This window comes from Chelonia mydas, chromosome 27, assembly GCF_015237465.2.
Source record: "Chelonia mydas isolate rCheMyd1 chromosome 27, rCheMyd1.pri.v2, whole genome shotgun sequence".
NCBI lineage: Eukaryota > Metazoa > Chordata > Testudines > Cheloniidae > Chelonia > Chelonia mydas.
This window is the reverse complement of record NC_057860.1, coordinates 10,553,212-10,572,529: the sequence shown is the minus strand read 5'-3', so window position 1 is coordinate 10,572,529 and position 19,318 is coordinate 10,553,212. Positions and strand designations below refer to the sequence as shown.

The 19,318-nt window shown below is 59.2% G+C and overlaps 1 protein-coding gene across 5 annotated transcripts in view; it reads left to right on the top strand.

Annotated features, from left to right (window-relative positions):
• CDK5RAP3 (CDK5 regulatory subunit associated protein 3) overlaps positions 1 to 18,879 on the top strand; it is a 28,610-nt gene extending 9,731 nt beyond the window's left edge. The window contains exons 1-14 of one of the 5 annotated variants that reach the window (XM_037887187.2): positions 3,792 to 3,902; positions 9,269 to 9,314; positions 9,924 to 10,055; positions 10,564 to 10,664; positions 11,365 to 11,413; positions 12,024 to 12,202; positions 13,425 to 13,561; positions 14,540 to 14,684; positions 15,541 to 15,669; positions 16,075 to 16,159; positions 16,891 to 16,979; positions 17,422 to 17,627; positions 17,863 to 18,034; positions 18,603 to 18,879. In XM_037887187.2, coding sequence (XP_037743115.1) covers positions 3,807 to 3,902; positions 9,269 to 9,314; positions 9,924 to 10,055; positions 10,564 to 10,664; positions 11,365 to 11,413; positions 12,024 to 12,202; positions 13,425 to 13,561; positions 14,540 to 14,684; positions 15,541 to 15,669; positions 16,075 to 16,159; positions 16,891 to 16,979; positions 17,422 to 17,627; positions 17,863 to 18,034; positions 18,603 to 18,668 — 1,632 coding nt within the window. In that variant the 5' untranslated portion in view covers positions 3,792 to 3,806 and the 3' untranslated portion in view covers positions 18,669 to 18,879. Of the gene's footprint in view, positions 1 to 3,791; positions 3,903 to 6,540; positions 6,703 to 9,247; positions 9,315 to 9,923; positions 10,056 to 10,563; positions 10,665 to 11,364; positions 11,414 to 12,023; positions 12,203 to 13,424; positions 13,562 to 14,539; positions 14,685 to 15,540; positions 15,670 to 16,074; positions 16,160 to 16,890; positions 16,980 to 17,421; positions 18,035 to 18,602 lie in introns of those variants that run through there. The other 4 variants (XM_037887191.2, XM_037887190.2, XM_043537060.1 and 1 more) reach the window with 4 other exon arrangements.
• Positions 18,880 to 19,318: the final 439 nt, after the last annotated feature.

Here is a 19,318-nt window from a genome sequence, read left to right as displayed (position 1 = left end):
CTTCCATTCACAGACCTGGTGATATAGGAACTGCTGCTGCAGCTCTGATCAGTGATCTATCCAGGCTGATCTTCTCTGCTAGCCAGTGCTCTGAGGGTGCAGCCCCAGCTGTGCTATGCTATCCCAGGGAGAGAAGCGTCTTCTTGACCCCTGTCTGCCAATCACCTGTAATTGAAGGGCCAGTGGCTCTGCTTATTTTTATCCTAGCTGGTTTCCCTGTAGACATGATTCTTATCCGTCTGCACGTCTGATGCTCTTTTGACGCACGCTCCACCGTTTGACTCATTAACATCCCGTCTATCTACCCATCCATCTATCCTGCGGCAGCCAGTTCAGTAGGTTAACTGTGTGTTGCATAAAATAGCGTTTCTGTTGGGCCATTTTATAGGTCAGCCGTTCTGTTTGCTCACTCTACAGCTCCTGAAGGCAACTGCTCAGGTTATGCATACAAGAGGCAGGGCAGGGCAGGGGTTAGAGCGGCGAAGGGGGAGTCAGGACTCCTGGGTTCTCTGCCACTGACTTGCTGAGGTGACTTGGCACGTCATTTCACCTCTGTGAACTAAATCTGAGACCTGCGTGTAAATCTAAGGAAAATGGCCTTTCCCATAGCACTTGGCACAACCTTCAGCCCCTGATAGTCTAGCTAGAAGGAGTTTGTGCCTAGCTATGCCTGCACTGAGAAGGCCCAGGGATGTTAGTGCTTTGCCTGTCTCTGGTGCTACCCATATCAGGATCTTAAAGCCATGAATGAATTAGGCCTCGCTACTCCCCAGGAAATAAGGACTTATCATTCTCCCGGTTTTGCATAAGGGGAAACTGAGGCATAGAGAGGGGAACTGGGCTGCCTGCGATCACGCAGCGAATCAATGGGAGAAGCATGACAGGAATCCAGGAGTCCTGAGTACCTGCTCTAGCTACTAGATGGCGCTGTGTCCCAAGTTATATACAGGATGAAAGGGCAAGTTCCCAGAGGGTTATACTCCTCTGCCGTGTACATTGGCCAAACCGGACAGTCTCTACGCACAAGAATAAATGGACACAAATCTGACATCAGGAATCATAACATTCAAAAACCCGTAGAAGAACACTTCAGTCTCTCTGGTCACTCAATAACAGACCTCAAAGTGGCAATTCTTCAACAACAAAACTTCAAAACCAGACTCCAACGTGAAGCTGCAGAACTGGAATTAATTTGCGAACTAGATACCATCAGGTTCGGCCTGAATAAAGACTGGGAGTGACTGGGTCATTACAAAACCTAAACTTAATTTCCCCCATACTAATTTCTCCCTACTGTTGCTCACACCTTCTTGTCAACTGTCTGTAATGGGCCACTCTCTTATCACTTCAGAAGTTATTTCTCCTCCCTTGGTATCCTGCTGTTAATCGATTTATCTCGTTAGACTGATGTAACACTTGGTAAAGCAACCCACATCCTTTCATGTATTTATACCTGCTCCTGTACCTTTTACTTCATACATCGGATGGAGTGGGTTCTAGCCACTTTTTTCTAGGGTGATACTGATTCTTTGATGACCTTTGAAGGCTTCTGTGAGTGCTGCCTTCTAACCCTTCCCCAGTGGGGCAGGGGTGGACAAGGAAGACAGAGTCCTACGGCTGGGACTCTGAAACAAATGGGGCTGGAAACAGAGCAAGCCAGGAAACGTTCACATGCAGGGAATAAGCAAAGGAACCAAGATGGTGGAGCCAGTCGAACCAGGGTAGGGGGGCGGGTGTGGCCTTCGGGTTGGCCAGCCAGACCACACTCCTCTTCGACGCAGCTGACGTCACGGGGGGTGGGTTTGCCGGGACTCCCTGGCTCGTGGGGAGGCTGATCTGTTCCAGGTAAATCTTTGCTGGGATCCTTTGTGTTTCCAGGCGGCAAGTGGAATTCAGCCAAGGAATCTGAGGCGATTCCTTAGCCAGAGGCAATGGATGCTGCTCCTTCTGCCTGGGGGTGCAGAGGAGGGTGATACTGAGTGGGGGTGTGGGGCAGGGAGGTGCTGAACAAACAACCCGAACAGAAAGAAAGAGCAGTGTGTGTTCGGGAAGCAACAGAAAGCGCATTGACTCCATGCCAGTGGCTGGCCTGCCTGGGAAAACACAGCTCTGGGCTGCGGTTTACTTTCGCCCCAGGGGGAACTTTTCACTGCTCTGTTGCCAGCATCGGTGCGGCTCTGAGCTCCTTGCCAAGTTCCATGACTTGGGGGTGGACGCAGGCAACCCTACCTGTATTCCCCACCCCTACTCCGAACCGGAGCTGGGGCTGGAAGCCGGGCTTTGCTTGACAGAGGCATTGGTGGGACTATGGAACCTACTGTCCATCAGATCTCTCCCCTCTCTATGGCGGTCTCTTCTCCAGTGGGAGATGCCGCAGTCAGAGTCTGTGGGGTCTCCCCTACGAGTGGGAGTGGGAGTCTTCAGGGTGCCCTCTACCACCTCTTGGAGGACTGCCCGGTTTCAACCCCATCTCCAGGGAGCAGGGTCCGGTGGAAAATACCTGTGTCGGGGCCCTTCAGAGGAGCCACCATCCCTAGCTGCCCTTCCCGATAGCCCTCTCCATGCTGCTGGTGTCCAGCTGTCCCAGACACTGTCACACCTCCCTCTCTGACAGGTGAAAGACCTCAGCCACCTGGGGGCTGAACACATGGTGCTGGGCAGATTGAAGGAGGGGGCTGCCTGGCCCCATTCATCACAGAGACAGATCCAATCGCAGCGGGGCAATCATCATCACTTCGGCATGATGTGTGGCAGCGACCAAGGGGTCAGCCCCAGCCCCAGGCTACAAACAGAGTCAGTGGAAACAACTGCTTGATGGATGCAAGCCTTATCTAGGAGCCAGGGGTTGTTTGTGTGTGTGTGCCTAGGTGAGGGGACGCCTGGCTGTGCACGCATGAGGGCCTATATGCATATACAGCTCTATGTGGTGTGTATCTGGCATGTATAGCTCAGAGTGTGTGTGTGCTCTCCATGTCTCCATGTGCAGGCATAGCCCAGCGGGCAGGGTGACTTGTTTGCCTTCTTCCTGTTCAGTTTCCCACGTGCAATCTCCTGCAGCTGCCTTGTTTGACGGCTGAACCCTCGTTATTGCTAAAATCCAATCCAATCGAGCCACTCAGCAAGTAGCGACGTGGGCTGGAGCCACGCTGTGCTAGCCAGTCTCGCACTGCTGTCAGGAAACCTGCAGGGATGACAGATGGCATGTTGCTCCCGAGCCATCGGCCAGAAGCACAAAGCCTCTGTCATTCAGACACCCCAATGCTACCCCGGCTGACATTTTGGGGAGCCTTTCCATGGTTCCGATTCCAGCTCTGGGGGTTCTGGGACCTTGGCCCCATTTTTTTCCTTTTTAAAGTCACTGGCTTAGTAAACTCTGGAATGGTTCTTCGGCTTCTTTCCCAGCCGGAGTGGTTGCCTCTGGCTTCCCGAGATCCTGTTTGCATGCAAATGAATGAATATTAATTCAATTCTAAATAATGACTAGTAACAACAATATATATTCCCTTCCCTCTGAGGATCTTATTGTGTTTCACAACCGTTCGTGAATTCTGCCTCGGGACCTGGCCAGGCCCAGATGAAGACAGTAGGCACTCTAGGTCTGTGCGTAAGGGTTGCGGTTTCCTGAGTCAGGTGACTACATCAGAAACGCAGCTTTCATTTTCAAAAGGAAGTAGGTCTCAACCTCTCGTGGCTGCAAGGGAAAGCTTGAAAATGTGAAGCAAATGGTGTCTGCCTGAGTCTGCAGAGAGCCTGGTGCAGCAGCTCTGAGAGCTGTGAACTGCCCCATTCATCGCGAAGGGGGGCTAATGTCAAGATCTGTTGTTCTGGGGGAAACCTGCCCACCTCACGAGGAATTTGCATGTGGCAAGAGTAGACGAGTTCAGTGGGCCCAGCCCTGGGCGGTAAGTATCATAGGCTGGGGGAGGCTGTGCCTCCCCAAACAGCCAGGTGTGGCCCCGCCCATGCTCCACTCCAGGCCACTACCCCTTTGCTTTCCACCCGGCGCAGCTCCAATAGTCTTCATGGCCCCAGCTTGGGTCTCACCTGCGCCGCCCGCCTTCCCAGTGCTCTGGGGCTGGGGGCACTAGCCTGGGGCGGGGGCCAGCAGCTGCGCTGGGAGGACCCCTGGGCTCTGACCGGGTGTGTGTGTGTGTGTGTGTGTGTGAAAGGGGCGGGGCTGGGAGCTAGCCTCTCCCAGCTGGCGGTTCACACGCCGCCCATGTGCCCAGCACACCTATTCTTGATTCATGCCATTCATTGCCTCCTTGCTGAGACTGCCAACATAGGGGCCAATCGGTGTCACGTGTAATAGGTGTTGAGGGACCTCTGGGCTGAGGCCCATCAAACTCATTTCACATAGATCAGATAACTTTAGGCTGGCTTTGAATCACTGACAAAGGTGAAAGGCTCTTTATCCTGTCACCAATCCCCGAGCTAGTCAGTTGCTCCCAATACAGACATTCCAGGGTTAGAACTTCATTGGCAGATCCAAACCCTCTGAACCTTCACCCCACATCCTGCCTCATTCCGTACATGCTTCGTACAGAGACAACTTTTCCCTCCACCTGCCTCCATGAAGGTCATTACTCAGTGGCCAGTAGAAGCTCTTTAAGAAAACCAGCATCTATATAAATCCAGTCCCTAGTGCCCTCGCTCCACACTGGGCACAAAACATGGCTTCACATTGCTCTCACGTTGGCCACAGACTCATGCCCAGTGGTTTCAATACTCAGGATTCCTCCCAGAAAGCGGCCCAGGATGTCTGGGATTTAAGGTGGCTTTAAAGGCAGCCTTAAAAAAAAAAAAATACACACAAGGAAACAATCTTTCCCCACATTAACCCAGTGTATTTGCATGTATTGGACTGGAAAGAGGAAAAAAGGTCAAAAACAGTATTTTTCAGGCCCTGCAAAAGGACAATAAGCAGCTGGCAACCCGCCCTGTACCAGCTATTATATCATGTGTGCCAAGGTTACACAATGTGACCAACTCTTGGGGGAGGCTAGCGGAAGCAAAACAAAATCAAGAAGGTGGCTGGCTCCCTGTTTACTGAGGACACCCACAAAAGTGCTGCTCAAAAGACGGGGGTGGGGGTTCTGCAGAAAATTTTCATTTTGTGATCATTGGGACTACACATTTACCCTGATCATGAGATCAGTTGTAAAAAGTACATGAAAGTTCATAAGATGTTACAATAGCCTATAATAACAATTGTTGATGGAAAGTAGGTCAAGCTGTTTTTCAATAATAACTGTAATGAACAGATGCAAGAGAACCAGACAGACTACATTAGTGCAAACAAAAACGGCCATATTGATATGATTCAAGGATTATTTTGAAATCATGCTTGGTGAAGATAGAAGTGGAACCAGAAATTAATGAATGCAAATGGATGTGTCAGATACTGGGCCTAATTGGTGGACAAAATAAGGGGTGGGCTAGTCAAACCATCACTCCCTTTTTTGGTCCTTAAAGAAAAAGACTTTGCGGGGGGAAAGACAGAAGAACAGATGGAGGCCACTGGAGGAAGTTTCACCAGCATGGCTGCCACCCACAGTTTCCAAAGTCCCTGGGTCTTCATCCTCCTAATCTTAAGAGATGTCCTGACCAGACCAGGTCAGAGAGAGGGAGCTAGATAGCATCACACATCTGCCTCTCCAGCTAAATCCAAAATGCCACCTGGGATGAAATGGGATCGGACTGTAACAACAGCCACCGCAGCCCTTGTTAAGGTCTTTGCTTTTCTGCGAAAGGACAGTTATTACCATCTTTGAGACTCGGTGGGTGAGGTCGTATCTTTTACTGGACCAACGTCTGATGGTGAGAAAGACAGATTTTCGAGCTCTTCTTCAGGAAGCTCGTCTCTCTCACCAACGGACGTTGGTCCAGGAAAAGATATTCCCTCACCCGCCTTGTCTCGCTACTATCGTGGGACCGACCCTGTGTACATCTTTGACGCTGTCAGACAAGGGGGCTTTTCCTTCGAAAACCTCTCTGCAGCTCAAGGGACGTGCTGGAACGAAAGCCTTACTCGGTCCTTTACGTTTCAAAGGCTTCCGCTGTTTCCCCGTCTTTTCTGCCTCTTTAAGGAAAGGCTAGGAGGGTTTTCAGGGCTGTCTTTGCTGTGACACTAGGCAGGCTGAGGTCTCTACCCCCGGACCTTGTTTAATGCTGTTGGACAGTGAGTGGGTGATGTTAACACCTTTGGCCCATGTATTCCAGCTAACTTAACCGGCTGCTGCACCTGCACCCACTGCAGGGAGCTGAGGCCCCAGGGTGCCCCGGTGCTGCTGCCAGGCCAGCTGGGGGCTAGGGCTGGGGTCAAGCGCACACAGCACGTGGGGGTAACCTAACCCTGACTGCGCGTGCGTCGTAGAGCACATCCCCCCCCCCCCCCCCGTCCGCGCCTGAGATTACAGCTCGCTGGTGCCACCTGCTGGGCAGTTGTCGCCACTGTCCCCCTCCCAGCCACGTTCTAATTGGTCAAAGCGCCCCCCTCGCTCCAGCCAATCGGAGCCCGGGCACGTTGCACTTTGCTTCCCTTGGATTGGGCGCAGTAACCGCGTGCGCGCGTACGTCCTGATTGGCGGCGCCGTCCCGGGGCGCTGCCCGGTGATTGGCTGGGGCGGAGGGGGCGGAGTTTCCAAAAATCGGACGGGGACAGGGTCGAGCGGAAGGGAGCGAGGCCGGAGGGGCATGCAGGTGGGAGCGGCCCCCTCGGAGAGTGCTGTGCTCCCCCCCGCCGATTGTCCTCTCCCCCCCGCAGGAGAGTGTCCTCGCCCCCCCCTCGCCAGAACAGCCCCCCCCCGGAGAGTGTCCTCTCCCCCCCCGTCAGAGCGGCCCCCCCCCCCAGGAGAGTGTCCTCTCTCCCCCCCCCGCCAGAGCGGCCCCCCCTTAGGAGACTGTCTTCCCCCCCCCCCCGCCAGAGCGGCCCCCCCCAGGAGAGTGTTCTCCCCTCCCCGAGCAACCCCCCCGAAGAGTGTCTCTCCCCCCCCCGCCAGAGCGGCCCCCCCCCAGGAGAGTGTCCTCTCTCCCCCCCCCCGCCAGAGCGGCCCCCCCCGGAGAGTGTTCTCCCCTCCCCGAGCAACCCCCCCCCGAAGAGTGTCTCTCCCCCCACCGCCAGAGCGGCCCCCCCCCAGGAGAGTGTCCTCTCTCTCCCCCCCCCGCCAGAGCGGCCCCCCCTTAGGAGACTGTCTTCCCCCCCGCCAGAGCAGCCCCCCAGGAGAGTGTCCTCCCGTCCCCGAGCAACCCCCCCCGAAGAGTGTCCTCTCTCCCCCCCCCCCGCCAGAGCGGCCCCCCCCAGGAGAGTGTCCTCTCTCCCCCCCCCCGCCAGAGCGGCCCCCCCCAGGAGAGTGTCCTCTCTCCCCGCCCCCCGCCAGAGCGGCCCCCCCCAGGAGAGTGTCCTCTCTCCCCCCCCCCCCCCCCGCCAGAGCGGCCCCCCCCAGGAGAGTGTCCTCTCTCCCCCCCCCCGCCAGAGCGGCCCCCCCCAGGAGAGTGTCCTCTCTCCCCCCCCCCCCGCCAGAGCGGCCCCCCCCCAGGAGAGTGTCCTCTCTCCCCCCCCCCCCCGCCAGAGCGGCCCCCCCCAGGAGAGTGTCCTCTCTCCCCCCCCCCCGCCAGAGCGGCCCCCCCCAGGAGAGTGTCCTCTCTCCCCCCCCCCCGCCAGAGCGGCCCCCCCCGTCGAGTGTCCTCTCTCCCCCCCCCCCGCCAGAGCGGCCCCCCCCAGGAGAGTGTCCTCTCTCCCCTCCCCCCCGCCAGAGCGGCCCCCCCCAGGAGAGTGTCCTCTCTCCCCCCCCCCCCCGCCAGAGCGGCCCCCCCCCCAGGAGAGTGTCCTCTCTCCCCCCCCCCCCGCCAGAGCAGCCCCCCCCCCAGGAGAGTGTCCTCTCTCCCCCCCCCCCGCCAGAGTGGCCCCCCCCAGGAGAGTGTCCTCTCTCCCCCCCCCGCCAGAGCGGCCCCCCCCCAGGAGAGTGTCCTCTCTCCCCCCCCCAGGAGAGTGTCCTCTCTCCCCCCCCCCGACAGAGCAGCCCCCCCACAGGAGAGTGTCCTCCCTGCCTCGCCAGAGCAGCTTCCCCCCTGCCAGAGCAGCGCCCCTCCCTGAAAAGTGTCTCTCCCCCCCACCACCAGAGCAGCGCCCCTCCCTTCCCTGGGGGTGCTGGTTGTCTTGGATTTGCGCTGTATACATTTCTCTGAGGCCTGGCTTCTCAAGCTGGGGGTGTTGAGCAGGTGTCAGAGCTGCTCCCCTTCCCATGACACACTGGAGGGGAGTCTCAGCTAGACTGGAGGGGCTTCCACTGTGGAACAGGTCGATGGAGGAGTGAAGGGCCCCACGGTGGGAAAGCTTGAGAACCGCTGCTCTGATCTGTATGCCTGGGTGTTCACATGGCCCTCATCCCCCTGGTATCTAAGGCCCAGATCCCCAGTGATATTTAGGTACCTACGGGAGTTAGATGCCTAGATACCTAGGAGGCACTTAGGCCCAAGTCCTTCAAAGAAACAATTGAGAAATAACTTCTCTCTGTTTTACTCCTGGAAGAGTCAAACCCAAACACACTAAATTCTCTTAATCAGGCAGGTTACACTGATTCCGTGTGTCCATATGTCTAGAGCTGTTGTAGGAGAGCTAAATCTTTGCATTTAGTTCTAAGTACCGTGGGACCCCTAGTCCTTTGGATCTCTTGTGGCAGGGAGTTCCCCAGTCTAGGCCCGACTGCTGTCTGAGTTCCATCTCCTGCACTCCCTGTACTAGGTCAGCTGTTTTCAGAGTTCTGGTTTCAGAGTAACAGCCGTGTTAGTCTGTATTCGCAAAAAGAAAAGGAGTACTTGTGGCACCTTAGAGACTAACCAATTGGAAATCTCACTTACCCTCCCGCTGACTTTGGTCTCCAAACAAAAACAGTTGCAAACGTTTGGTGCAGTCGTGACAATGCATTTGTCATACGCTGGCTGAGCGTAACCTCACCCGTTGTCCCCAGACGTCTTTTGTCTGTCTAGGAAAGTAGAGCATCCAAGTTTGGATCAGCACCGTAAGAGACTAGACCTTTGCCCTCTGTTAGGACATGGAACCCAAGGGCTGGGGAGCATCGTTTGCTAGGAGCTGGGGTAGCAGGAGAGTGTCAGAGATGGGCTCGGAGCAGGAAATGCTGGAAGATGGCAGATGCTCGGGGTGTGGGTGGGAAGGTGTGTTGGATGGGGAGGATTACAGGCCATGCACTGGCTTTGTTCATCCAGAAGATTCTCCCTGTTTATTGCAATGTATGTCTCTCTTCGCCAGGACTATCAGAATTTGCCGATTGACATCCAGACAAGCAAGCTGCTAGGTAGGATACTCGCTCCTGTCTCTGGCTGGAGAGGGAGGGCATTGTGGTGCGTGCACCGGGAGAGGGGCACATGGTGGAGAGGGTGAGGGGTTAGGTGGGCCAGAGAACTGGCTGTCAGCACGCGCAGAAGTTTCCTTCCACCGTGAAGCTCATGTCCTGATTTCAGCAGGACTCAGGAATGAGGAGAATTTGTCTTCATTTCTCCCGTTGGAATGAAACCCCAGAGGAAGCAGAGCAGAGTTGCCCCTGTCAGCACAGGCCTTGTATAGATTAGTGGGGTCAGCGTATGGGTGGGGTGCTGGCTTGCCAGTCCTAGCGACTGGAGTCCTCCCTTAATCCCCCGAACAGGCCGGGTGCGGATCCCCAAGCACACTGACGTGCCTCCTCCCTGCTCAGGGAAGTAAGAGAGAAGTTAGTTTATTCTTCATCTCTCTCTACTGAGACAGGCAGCAAGGAGTGGGGGGGGCGCTTGTGGTGCAGCCCCCCCGGAGACCCTCCAGCTCAGAGAGGCTACTGAACAGCCGCCAGAGGGTGATGATGGCTTCTAGTCACTACCCATTTTGACCGCGTTTGACCGAGGTGTTTAACGTCCGTGTGTCCCCTCTATAGACTGGCTGGTGGACAGGAGACACTGCAACCTGAAATGGCAGAGCCACGTGCTGACTATCCGGGAGAAGATCAACGTGGCCATTCAGGACATGCCAGAGAGCGAGGAGATCAAGCAGCTGCTCTCGGGATCCTGTGAGTGGAGCTGGGTGGGGGGAGGATCTCCCTGACGCAGGCTTGGGTGCCAGCATCTGAAGCAGGGGTGGCGGGACCCATTAATGCAGGGGATTTGCCATGAAGGCTGTTGACGTCCGTGGGGTCTGGTCAGTTGCTTGGCATTCTGTGGCCCCAGTAGCAGTTCACTGCTGCGATCGAGGGTCGTGAGCGTGTCCATCCTGGGGCTGAGGTGCTTGTGTGTCCCCCTCACTGCCCCAAGTCACCTCTCGCATGCACTAGGCCCATTGCAGATGCCAGAGGAATCCAGCCCCAAGGGCTTCGGGTATTACAAACGTCCCTGTTTAGAAAGGAGACAGAAGCCCAGTGACATGTGCCCCCTTGCCCTGTTGCTGCCCCAGCGTACAGTGCCAAGGGCTGGAGCTGTGCTCAGCAAACCTGGGTTCCTCACCCTGTCACCCGGGGCTGAGGGGGAGAAGGGCATCGCATCCCGTCTGCTGCCGTCCCAGCTCTCTCTGTCTCATTCCAGATATTCACTATTTTCACTGCCTGAGGATTGTGGAAATTCTTAAAGGGACCGAGGCCTCCACTAAAAACATCTTTGGTCGCTACTCTTCCCAGCGTATGAAGGTGAGCAGCCCATGGAGTCGGACTTGTCCAAGAATTTGTCAAGTTCGTTCCACTTTCAAGCAAGTCGGGCTGGGCTGGGCTGATAGCGGGATGCATGGAGCCAATGTCTCTAGGGTGCCGATTCGAATCCAGCCTGAGTCAACAGCAGTTAGAAGCTGTTGTTCTCTGGGGCCTGTACAGCGGCCCCTATGTGAAGCGAGTAACAATAATCCCTAGCTCTTGTCTAGTGCTTTCCATCAGTGTCATCATCTCCATTGTACAGATGGGGAAACTGAGGCACGGAGCAGGGAAGTGATTTGCCCCAGTCACTCAGCAGGCCTGTGGCAGAGCCAGGATTAGAACCCAGGTCTCTTGAGGCTCAGTCAGGTGCTGTATCCACTAATCAACCCAGATGGGTGGATGCCGTCAGTTCAGTGCTTGTGTTAGAGGGTACCTGGCGCACAGCCCACCATCTCAGCTGAGAGGCCCTGCAGCATTGAGCCACAGGTCTGCGGGAAGCTTGTGCTGCCATTGCCTGATTGGCTCTGGGCACCTTTCCCAAGCACTGAACTCCCCCTTCGCCGCCAAGTGTGGCCGCGTGCCCTGCCCCTGCTTGTTCTTTGGCTCTCACACTGCACGGGCTGGCGCTCAGGGGCTTTGTGCTTCTCCAGCTGCATTTGGCATCATCTCAGCCTCTCCCTTCTTCTGCTCTCTGTTCCAGGACTGGCAGGAGATCCTGTCCCTGTATGAAAAGGAAAACACCTACCTAGGTAAGGCAGCCTCACCTCACCGCAGTGGGACATGTAGGTGTTTAGCAGGGGGCAGCCGCCTGCTTTCTTCCTGCCGGAGCTCTGGGTGTGACTTGCTGGGGACGGCATCCGCCTGGCGTGAGCTCACCTGTACTCCCAGCTCTCACGTGCTGAGCCAGGTCCCTGCGTCCTGTCCCATCCCCACTTCCCTCAGCCTTTTGCGGCCCGTATAAAGGAGTCATTCACCCAGAGCCGCGTGAGGGCGGGGAGCACAGAAGCCGTTCTGCACCGGCGGCACTAACCATCTCAGCAGTGTCAGAACTCAGGCACATAGGCAGGGGTGGCGGGGACGTGGCAGCGGTGGCGTGAGCACTGTGCCCGTTCTGGCATAGAAGCCTTCGCTCTCCCGGCCCACTGCTCAGCACTGGAATTGCATGTCCTTAAAGTGAGTGGTGGGGCTGGGGCGAATGGGTCAGCGCTAGGAGAGAGAATCCTCCTGCGGCCTCGGCTTAGGGGCTGTTCGGCCCCGTAACCTGGGCGCCTGCCAGCGCTTGGCCTGGCTTTCCAGGTAGGAAAGGTCGGTGCCCCACGCGTCTCCTCTCCTGTCTGTCCCCCCCCCCCCCCGCCCCAGTGGAACTCGCCAGCCTGCTCCTGCGCAGCGTCAGCTACGAGATCCCGTCCCTGAAGAAGCAGATCAGCAAGTGCCAGCAGCTGCAGCAGGAGTACAGCCGCAAGGAGGAGGAGTGCCAGCTGGGGGCCGCCGAGATGCGGGAGCGCTTCTACGCCTCCTGCAAGCAGTATGGCATCACTGTGAGTCCCTCGCTGGGCCCGGGAGGGGCCGGGCCTGCTCAGAGAGCGTGGGCAATGCCTTAGCCCCGCACAGCGCCCACCGTGTGCCCCCCTGTGCCCGGGAGGGGCCGGGCCTGCTCAGAGAGCCTGGACGCTGGCTTAGCCCCGCACAGCGCTCGCCATGTGCCCCCCTGTGCCCGGGAGGGGAGGGGCCGGGCCTGCTCAGAGAGTGTGGGCAATGCCTTAGCCCCACACAGCGCCCACCGTGTGCCCCCCTGTGCCCGGGAGGGGCCTGGCCTGCTCAGAGAGCCTGGACGCTGCCTTAGCCCCGCACAGCGCTCGCCATGTGCCCCCCTGTGCCCGGGAGGGGCCGGGCCTGCTCAGAGAGCCTGGACGCTGCCTTAGCCCCGCACAGCGCCCGTCACGTGCCTCTCTGTGCCCGGGGTGTGCTGGGCCTCTCCTTTCCGAGAGGGTCCCAGCTCCCACCACCTCTCCCCATCGCTTAGATCCCTGGGCCTTCAGTGCCCTCTCCAGTGACCCACCCCCATGGTATTGGACCGTTCTCAGCACTGCACAGCCATTCCCACCAGTGCCCTGAACAGCCCTGCCCCTGGCTCTTCCTCACCTGCCTGTTACCAATGGCTCGTTCCAGGAACCTCCCCGTTTCCAAACCTCGGGGCCTCGCCAGGACCCTGGGCATGCCTTCCCCGCACTCCTGGCAGGCTGTCTGAGCAGCCGAGGGCCAGATGTGCCTGTCCTAGGGGGACACCTGCCTCTTCCACCCCCGCACCCAGTATTGAGCTGGCTCCTTGCGCCCAGGCTGCTAGTGCCAGGTTTGTGCCCGTGGGACTGCTCGTGCTACCACTGCTCACCCCTGCAGATCCACTGGGCTCCGGTTCCTCTGCTTCTCGTCAGCTGCGCCACCTGCCGCTTCAGCACCACGTGCTGACAGGACGAGCGGATCCACTCGCTCCTGCCTGTTCTGCGCTCCAGCAGCTGAGCATCTTCCCCGGGGGCTGTCCCCTGGCAACCCCACCCCAGCTCCCCCTGGCTCTGTTGGTGGTCTCCTGGCCTTAGGCCAGCTTGCGTTCCAGCATTCTCTAGGGCTCCTTCCTCCACCCATTGCCCTTTGCTGGGATCAAATGCTCCATCCTGGCAGCCCAAGCTAGCCCTGTGGTTTGGCTGGTGACCTGAGTACCTGGGTCCCTGCTCTAATGCGCCCCCGCTCGTTCTCACTGGGCAGGGCGATAACGTGCGGCGGGAGCTGCTGGCCTTGGTGAAGGACCTGCCGGCGCTGCTGACTGAGATCGGGGCCGGGGCCCGGGTGCTCTCGGAAGCCATCGATTCATACCAGGCCTGTGTGCAGTTCGTGTGTGAGAGGTAACCAGACACCGGCACTGGGAACGCCAAGCAGAGCGAGGGGGGAGGGAGACTGGTCCCTCTCCTTTCCCCCAATTCGAGCAGGTGTTGATCTTCTGTGCTGAGACTCCCTGTACTCCGGAACTCAAATCCGGAGGTGTTAATGCTGCTGGGCTGGGTTGCCCCCAGTCTGGGCATGTTAGGGGGCAGGCAGGCCAGATGTGCAGAGCCTCTGAGAGGGAGGGGGATGCTGGAGCTTCCTTCTGCTCCAGGGTCTCTGTTTCCTCCCTCCCCCATCCAGCTGGTATGTGGTTTGTGGAGATCTAACACCACCACCCCCTGCCCCCCACCCCCGGCGCCGCGGCTCTGGTTTCACACCCACCTTTGCTGCTCAGTTTCCCAGCTGAGATCTGCCCTTGGAATTTGCTGATTGTGGAAGCCCTGTGCTTTTCCTGGCTGTTTTGGGCCCGTCTTTAAATACCCCCGTTCCGGACAGAGCACTGCTGGGCTCAGTCCCAGACCCTCTCAGCAGGAGTGAGCTGCCTGGTTTGCTGGCTCCTTGGTGACTCTCCGAGCTTCCCCATCCCTCCTTGGCTGGGAGGATCAGAGACCGCAATAAGCCTGCTTTAAATCCAAATAAGGTTGCTGTGACTGCAAGGAGAAAGGTGGCTGTAAATTGCCATCCCCGGGCTCTATGTTCCCCCTCTCTGAGCCGCCCACGTCCAGCCAGTGGCAGTGCTGGGAGAAGGGGTCGTTATCTCAGTGCCAGAGAGTCAAGCGGGGTCCTTGTTGCTGCTCCTGGCAGCCGCTGTCAGGGAGATTCCCCGCTCAGAGCTGAGCTGAGGCCCTCACAGCTGATGCAGACCCCCAGCCTGCTCCCCCGGAGCCCCGTGGCACTGCGTGCATCGGTGCAGCTGGCAGGAGCAGAACCGGGGGAGGTAGAAGGGCTCCCAGTGCCCGGCTGCCCTGACGCTGCCCCGGCCCTGTCGTGTGTTCCAGCTCCCCGGAGCAGGTGGTGCCCCTGCTGCGGCACGTGCAGGAGCGCGGGAACACGACCGTCTATGAGTGGAGGAAGGGGGTGGAGCCCACCACGGTGGAGCGCCCACGGGCGGAGGAGGTGCCCGAGAAGCAGGACGAGGAGGCGGTAGGTGCCGGCCAGGCTGCCATCGAATGGAAGAGACTATGGCCCGAGGGGGGTTGCTAAGCAGGTGGGCCCAAGTCTAAATGCCCAGTTTGCCTTGCATGGTACAGAGGCGTGCGGCAGGCCCAGTGAATTGACCCAAACTCAACCCAGTCTTTCCTGATAGGCTTATTCTCATTCCCAGCCAGGCCGACTCAGCCCTGCGTCTTCCCCAGGGAGAGAAGTTGTGTCCCAGGAGTTCACTGGCAGGCAGAGACCTGAGAAAAGCAGGTCCTCTCTGCTCTGCATGGAGCTCACAGGTCCTGTGGTTTGCTCTGGAGTTTGCTCCTGGGTCCTTGGCCAGAATGTTCCTTCCCCTCCATGCTATAGACTGCGCTGGGCGCTGGTTCCGCCCCAGAGGTGGCTGCATTTCTTTGCTGGGGGAAGGAATCCCTAGCGCTTGGGGGGTCCTTCAGTGCAGTGTAAACATACAGGATCACCCTCCTCCCTGCGCTTTCCCGTGCTGCCTGGTCATGCCGAGGTACCACGAGAACCGGAGGCTCCTCCAGGACTTCTGGCGTGATTTCCAGCCTCCCGGAGAGCACCTGAAACACGCTTCTGAGGGTCACCCCTGGCTTGTGTGAAGGGGACACTGGTCTCCCAGGTGCTTGGGCAGCATCTTCCAGAGCGAGCCGGGGTAGCGCCTGGGGGTCTAGAGCAGCGAGAGGAGAGGTGTCTCCGTGGGCCAAGGAGATCAGCTCAGCCTGGAGCTGCTAGCTAGAGAGAGCACAAGGGCAGGCAGCCCCATGCTCCAGGCTCTCGCAGCCTGGTGCCGATTAGAGCTCCTCTCTCGGGGGGTGTCTTGCTCTTCTCATTGCAGATCGACTGGGGGGACTTAGGGGTGGAGTCCACACCGGCCCCCGTGGGGGTTGATTACAGCATCTCCGGTGAAGACGGAACCCAGGCCGAGGAGGTGGACTGGGGGATCTCACTGGAACCTGACCCACAGGTGGGTGTGTGCTGTACCCCTCTTCCCCCCTCTGAGCAGCCACCAGCCGGGCAGCTACTCACCCCATGGGGTCACAGCTGTGCCGCACAGTACAGGCTGGATCCGGGCTGGCTGGGACCCTGGGGGAAGGCGTAAACTGTGGAGGCAGTGTGGCCTAGTGGCTAGAGCACTGGACTGGGACTCAGACCTGGGTTCCATTCCCAGCGCTGCCACTGGCCCCGCTGAGTGAGTTCCCGCCCCATGCCTCAGTTTCCCCATCTGTAAAATGGGGATGATCCTATGTAAAGTGCTAGCTCTTGGCTGCTTCTCTCTCAAGGCGAGGGCAGCTCAAGGCTCCCATCCTGGGGGCGGCGCTATGGGGCAGAGCGCCTGTTCTTACAGGAGGCTGCGTTTGACTCGCTGCAGGGAGCCGGCACTGACGGGATAGACTGGGGAGACGGGAGTGGCGGTGACCCGGTGCAGATCACGGTGCTGGAGGCTGGCATCCAGGGTAAGGTCCTCGTTCTCTGTCTCTCCGCAGCCCCGGGGCGGCTGGCAGTGTCAGGGGCAGTCGAGCAAAGTGGGGTGGGCGGCTGGTATGGAGACAGGGCGGGGAATGTACTTGGGAACCGTGCAGCTGGGATCGTAACCTCTGCCACCCTCCAGTGCCTGTCTGTGGCCTTCTCCTTCCCAGTCTCTAACCTGCGCCGATATTGGCCTCAGAGACTCTGTCACACTGGGGTGCCGGCTGACTCCCTGGCGGAGCTCGGGGGTGTTGGTGGGGGGAATTTTGCTCGGAAGGGACAGGGCGGTGCGGGCTGAGGTTCCCAAATGCGTGGAGCCAGCACAGCTCTTCCTGGGGTGGGGGAAGGGAGTCAGGCCCCTGGCCAGCGGGGCACACCTGGCACGTGAGTGGAGCTAGCACCAGAAGGAAAATCAGGTAGCCACTAGAGGGCGCCGGCGGATGGCACGTCCTGCCTCGGGCACTGGGTTCGCATTGGCTCTCAATGCAGAAGGATGCCAGGTCTGGAAGGAGGCCGGCTGCTCCCCTGGGGGCTTCGCCAGGGCGGCTGGGCCCAGCGCTGTGCTCGCCAGGGCGGTCTTGCTGGGCGGCTGCCCAAGGAAAGCATGTGGAGCTCTGTGGTGAGGGGCAGTGACTCGAGGCAATCTGGTGCCCGGGTGGGGAGTCTCCACGGCTGCTCAGTGAGATCTCCCCCTGCCCTGTGTGCTTCTCCTGTTCAGTCCCAGATGGAGTCGCCCGAGGGCCTGATGCTCTGACCCTCCTGGAGAACCCGGAGACCCGGAGCCAGTTCATCGACGAGCTGATGGAGGTATCCCAGGACAGGGCTTAGCACACACTAAGGAATTAAGGGGGAGTGGGGTATGTTGCTATCCCCCTCATACACCTGGGGAAACTGAGTCACGGAGCAGCCTAAGAAATACTGCCTCAATGGCAAAGCCTGGAATAGAACCCAGGAGTCCTGAGTTCCAGACCCCCTTGTTCTGACGGTTGGACCCCCAGAGCTGGGAACAGAACCCAGCGATCCAAACTCCTGGTTATTTCCTGGGAGCTCTGCCCAGAGCCTGCGTCCAAAGGATTTCTGCCTCTCTAGTGAGGGCTGAGCTGGCTCATGGGTGGGAAAGGGCCCCGTATCCGGGCCTCCTGGGCTGCGGGAACTCTGTGTTCTCCAAGGGGTTTGAAAGGGCCATGCTCCGCGTACGCCGGGGTGTCCACGCCTGCTCCCCACTCTCCACCTCCCCGTCCCTCCCCAGCTAGAGACCTTCCTGTCCCAGCGCATCGTGGAAATGAGCGAAGAGGCCGACGTGGTGTCAGTGAGCCAGTTCCAGCTGGCCCCCCCCATCCTGCAGGGCCAGACCGCAGAGAAGGTGGGCGCCATGGCGGCGGCTGTCCGGGAGCTGATTGGCCGGCTGATCAACCTGCGGATGCAGCACCTCTTCCTGATCCTGGCCTCCCCGAGGTGCGTGGGGGCCCCCTCCTCTCTCCCAGCCTGCGCTGTAGGGGGGCGAGCCCGTTCTTTCCTGTGGGGATGGGGAGGTTTGTCCTCAAGGGAGGGGACGCTAGGGTCGGGGGGACAGAGTGAAGCTAGCTCTGGGGTAGCCTTTGCACAGGCAGCCCCTTGGGGCGGGGGGACAGTGGTCTTGGTGGCATTGAAGGGGAGGGTGTTGATGGCGCACCTGGGTCTCGTGGGGCAGGTATGTGGACCGTGTGAGCGAGCTCCTGCGCCAGAAGCTGAAGCAGGCGGAGCTGCTGGTGCTGAAGAAGGAGCTCACGGCGCAGAAGAGGCAGGAGGCGCTGGAGGAGCAGGGTGCCCTCGAGCCCAAGCTCGACCTGCTGGTGCACAAAACCAAGGAGCTGCAGAAACTGGTAAGAAATGGGGAAGGGCCCCCGGCGCCCCTGGCCTTGGGACACGGGGCCGCTGGTGCGATCTCGCCCCTGTGAGGCGGGGCCCCTGAGTCAGATCTCAGCCGCGCGGTGCCCCCCGCCCATGACACGGGGCCCACAAGTCAGATCTCACCCACGCGGCGCCCCCCCCCCCATGGTGAGGGGCCCCCCCAGTCAGATCTCACCTGCGCAGCACCCCCTCCCCCATGAGGCAGGGCTCCCAAGTCAGATCTGACCCACACGGCGCCCCCCTCTCTGTGACACGGGGCCCCAGTCAGATCTCACCCTCATGGTGCCCCCTCCCTGTGAGAGAGGGGTCCCGAATCAGATGCTGCCCGCATGGCGCCTCCTTTCTTTCCCATGTAGCCACAGGCCCCTGAGTTTGATTTCATGCACGACAGCTCCCAGCCTGTGTAACTCAGGCTTCGTTGTCCTCAGCACTTCCTCCCCCTCCATGGAGTCCCTGCCCCTCCCACCAGTCATCCTTGGGGGGGCTGCCCTCTCCCCCAGTAACCTCACCCTGGGCCTGAACCTGTGCCCTGTCTTTCAGATTGAAGCAGACATTTCCAAACGGTACAGCGGGCGCCCTGTGAATCTGATGGGCACCTCCCTGTGACCCCCCCACGGTGACGCAGCCCCCTACGGAGCCGGGGTCCCCCGAAGGGGCCGGACAGGGGAGGCTTCCCCAGGGCTCTGCTAATCAGGACTTGCTCATGTCGTAAGGAGCAGACGTGTACAGGGGAAAGGCTGCTAACTGCGGCTTTTGCCATTTTCGGGGACTCCAGGCAGCCAGGAGGGAATTGTTCAATAAAGCGGGGGAAGCTCCATCCCCAGCCTGCACCTCATGTGAATTCCCACCCCGATTCCTCTGGCCCGGCCTGCAGTGTCTCTCACTGGGACGCTGGCCCCTCCCCCTGCACGGGGCAGAGACCCCTCCCCTGTGTGTCTACCCAGGACACTGATTCCTCCCCCTGCACCAGGGCAGACCCCCTGTGCATCTCACGGGGACCCTGATCCCTGCCCCGCTTTGAGCAGGAAGATTGTCACTGAGTGGGGACCTAGTGTTCCTTCCCCGTAGCTGCTCCCCCCGCAATTGGCCCAGCGCCTAGGGATCTGAGCCGGGGTCAGGCAAGAAGTGGGGCTGCCAGCAGGAGCCCTCCTTTCCCCCGGCCCGGCGCCCTTCCATCAAGCCACGGCCAAGTGCTTTACTTGACTGCTTGTTGTCAAGACAGCTCCCAGTCCGGCCTGCAGCACCCAGCTGGCCCG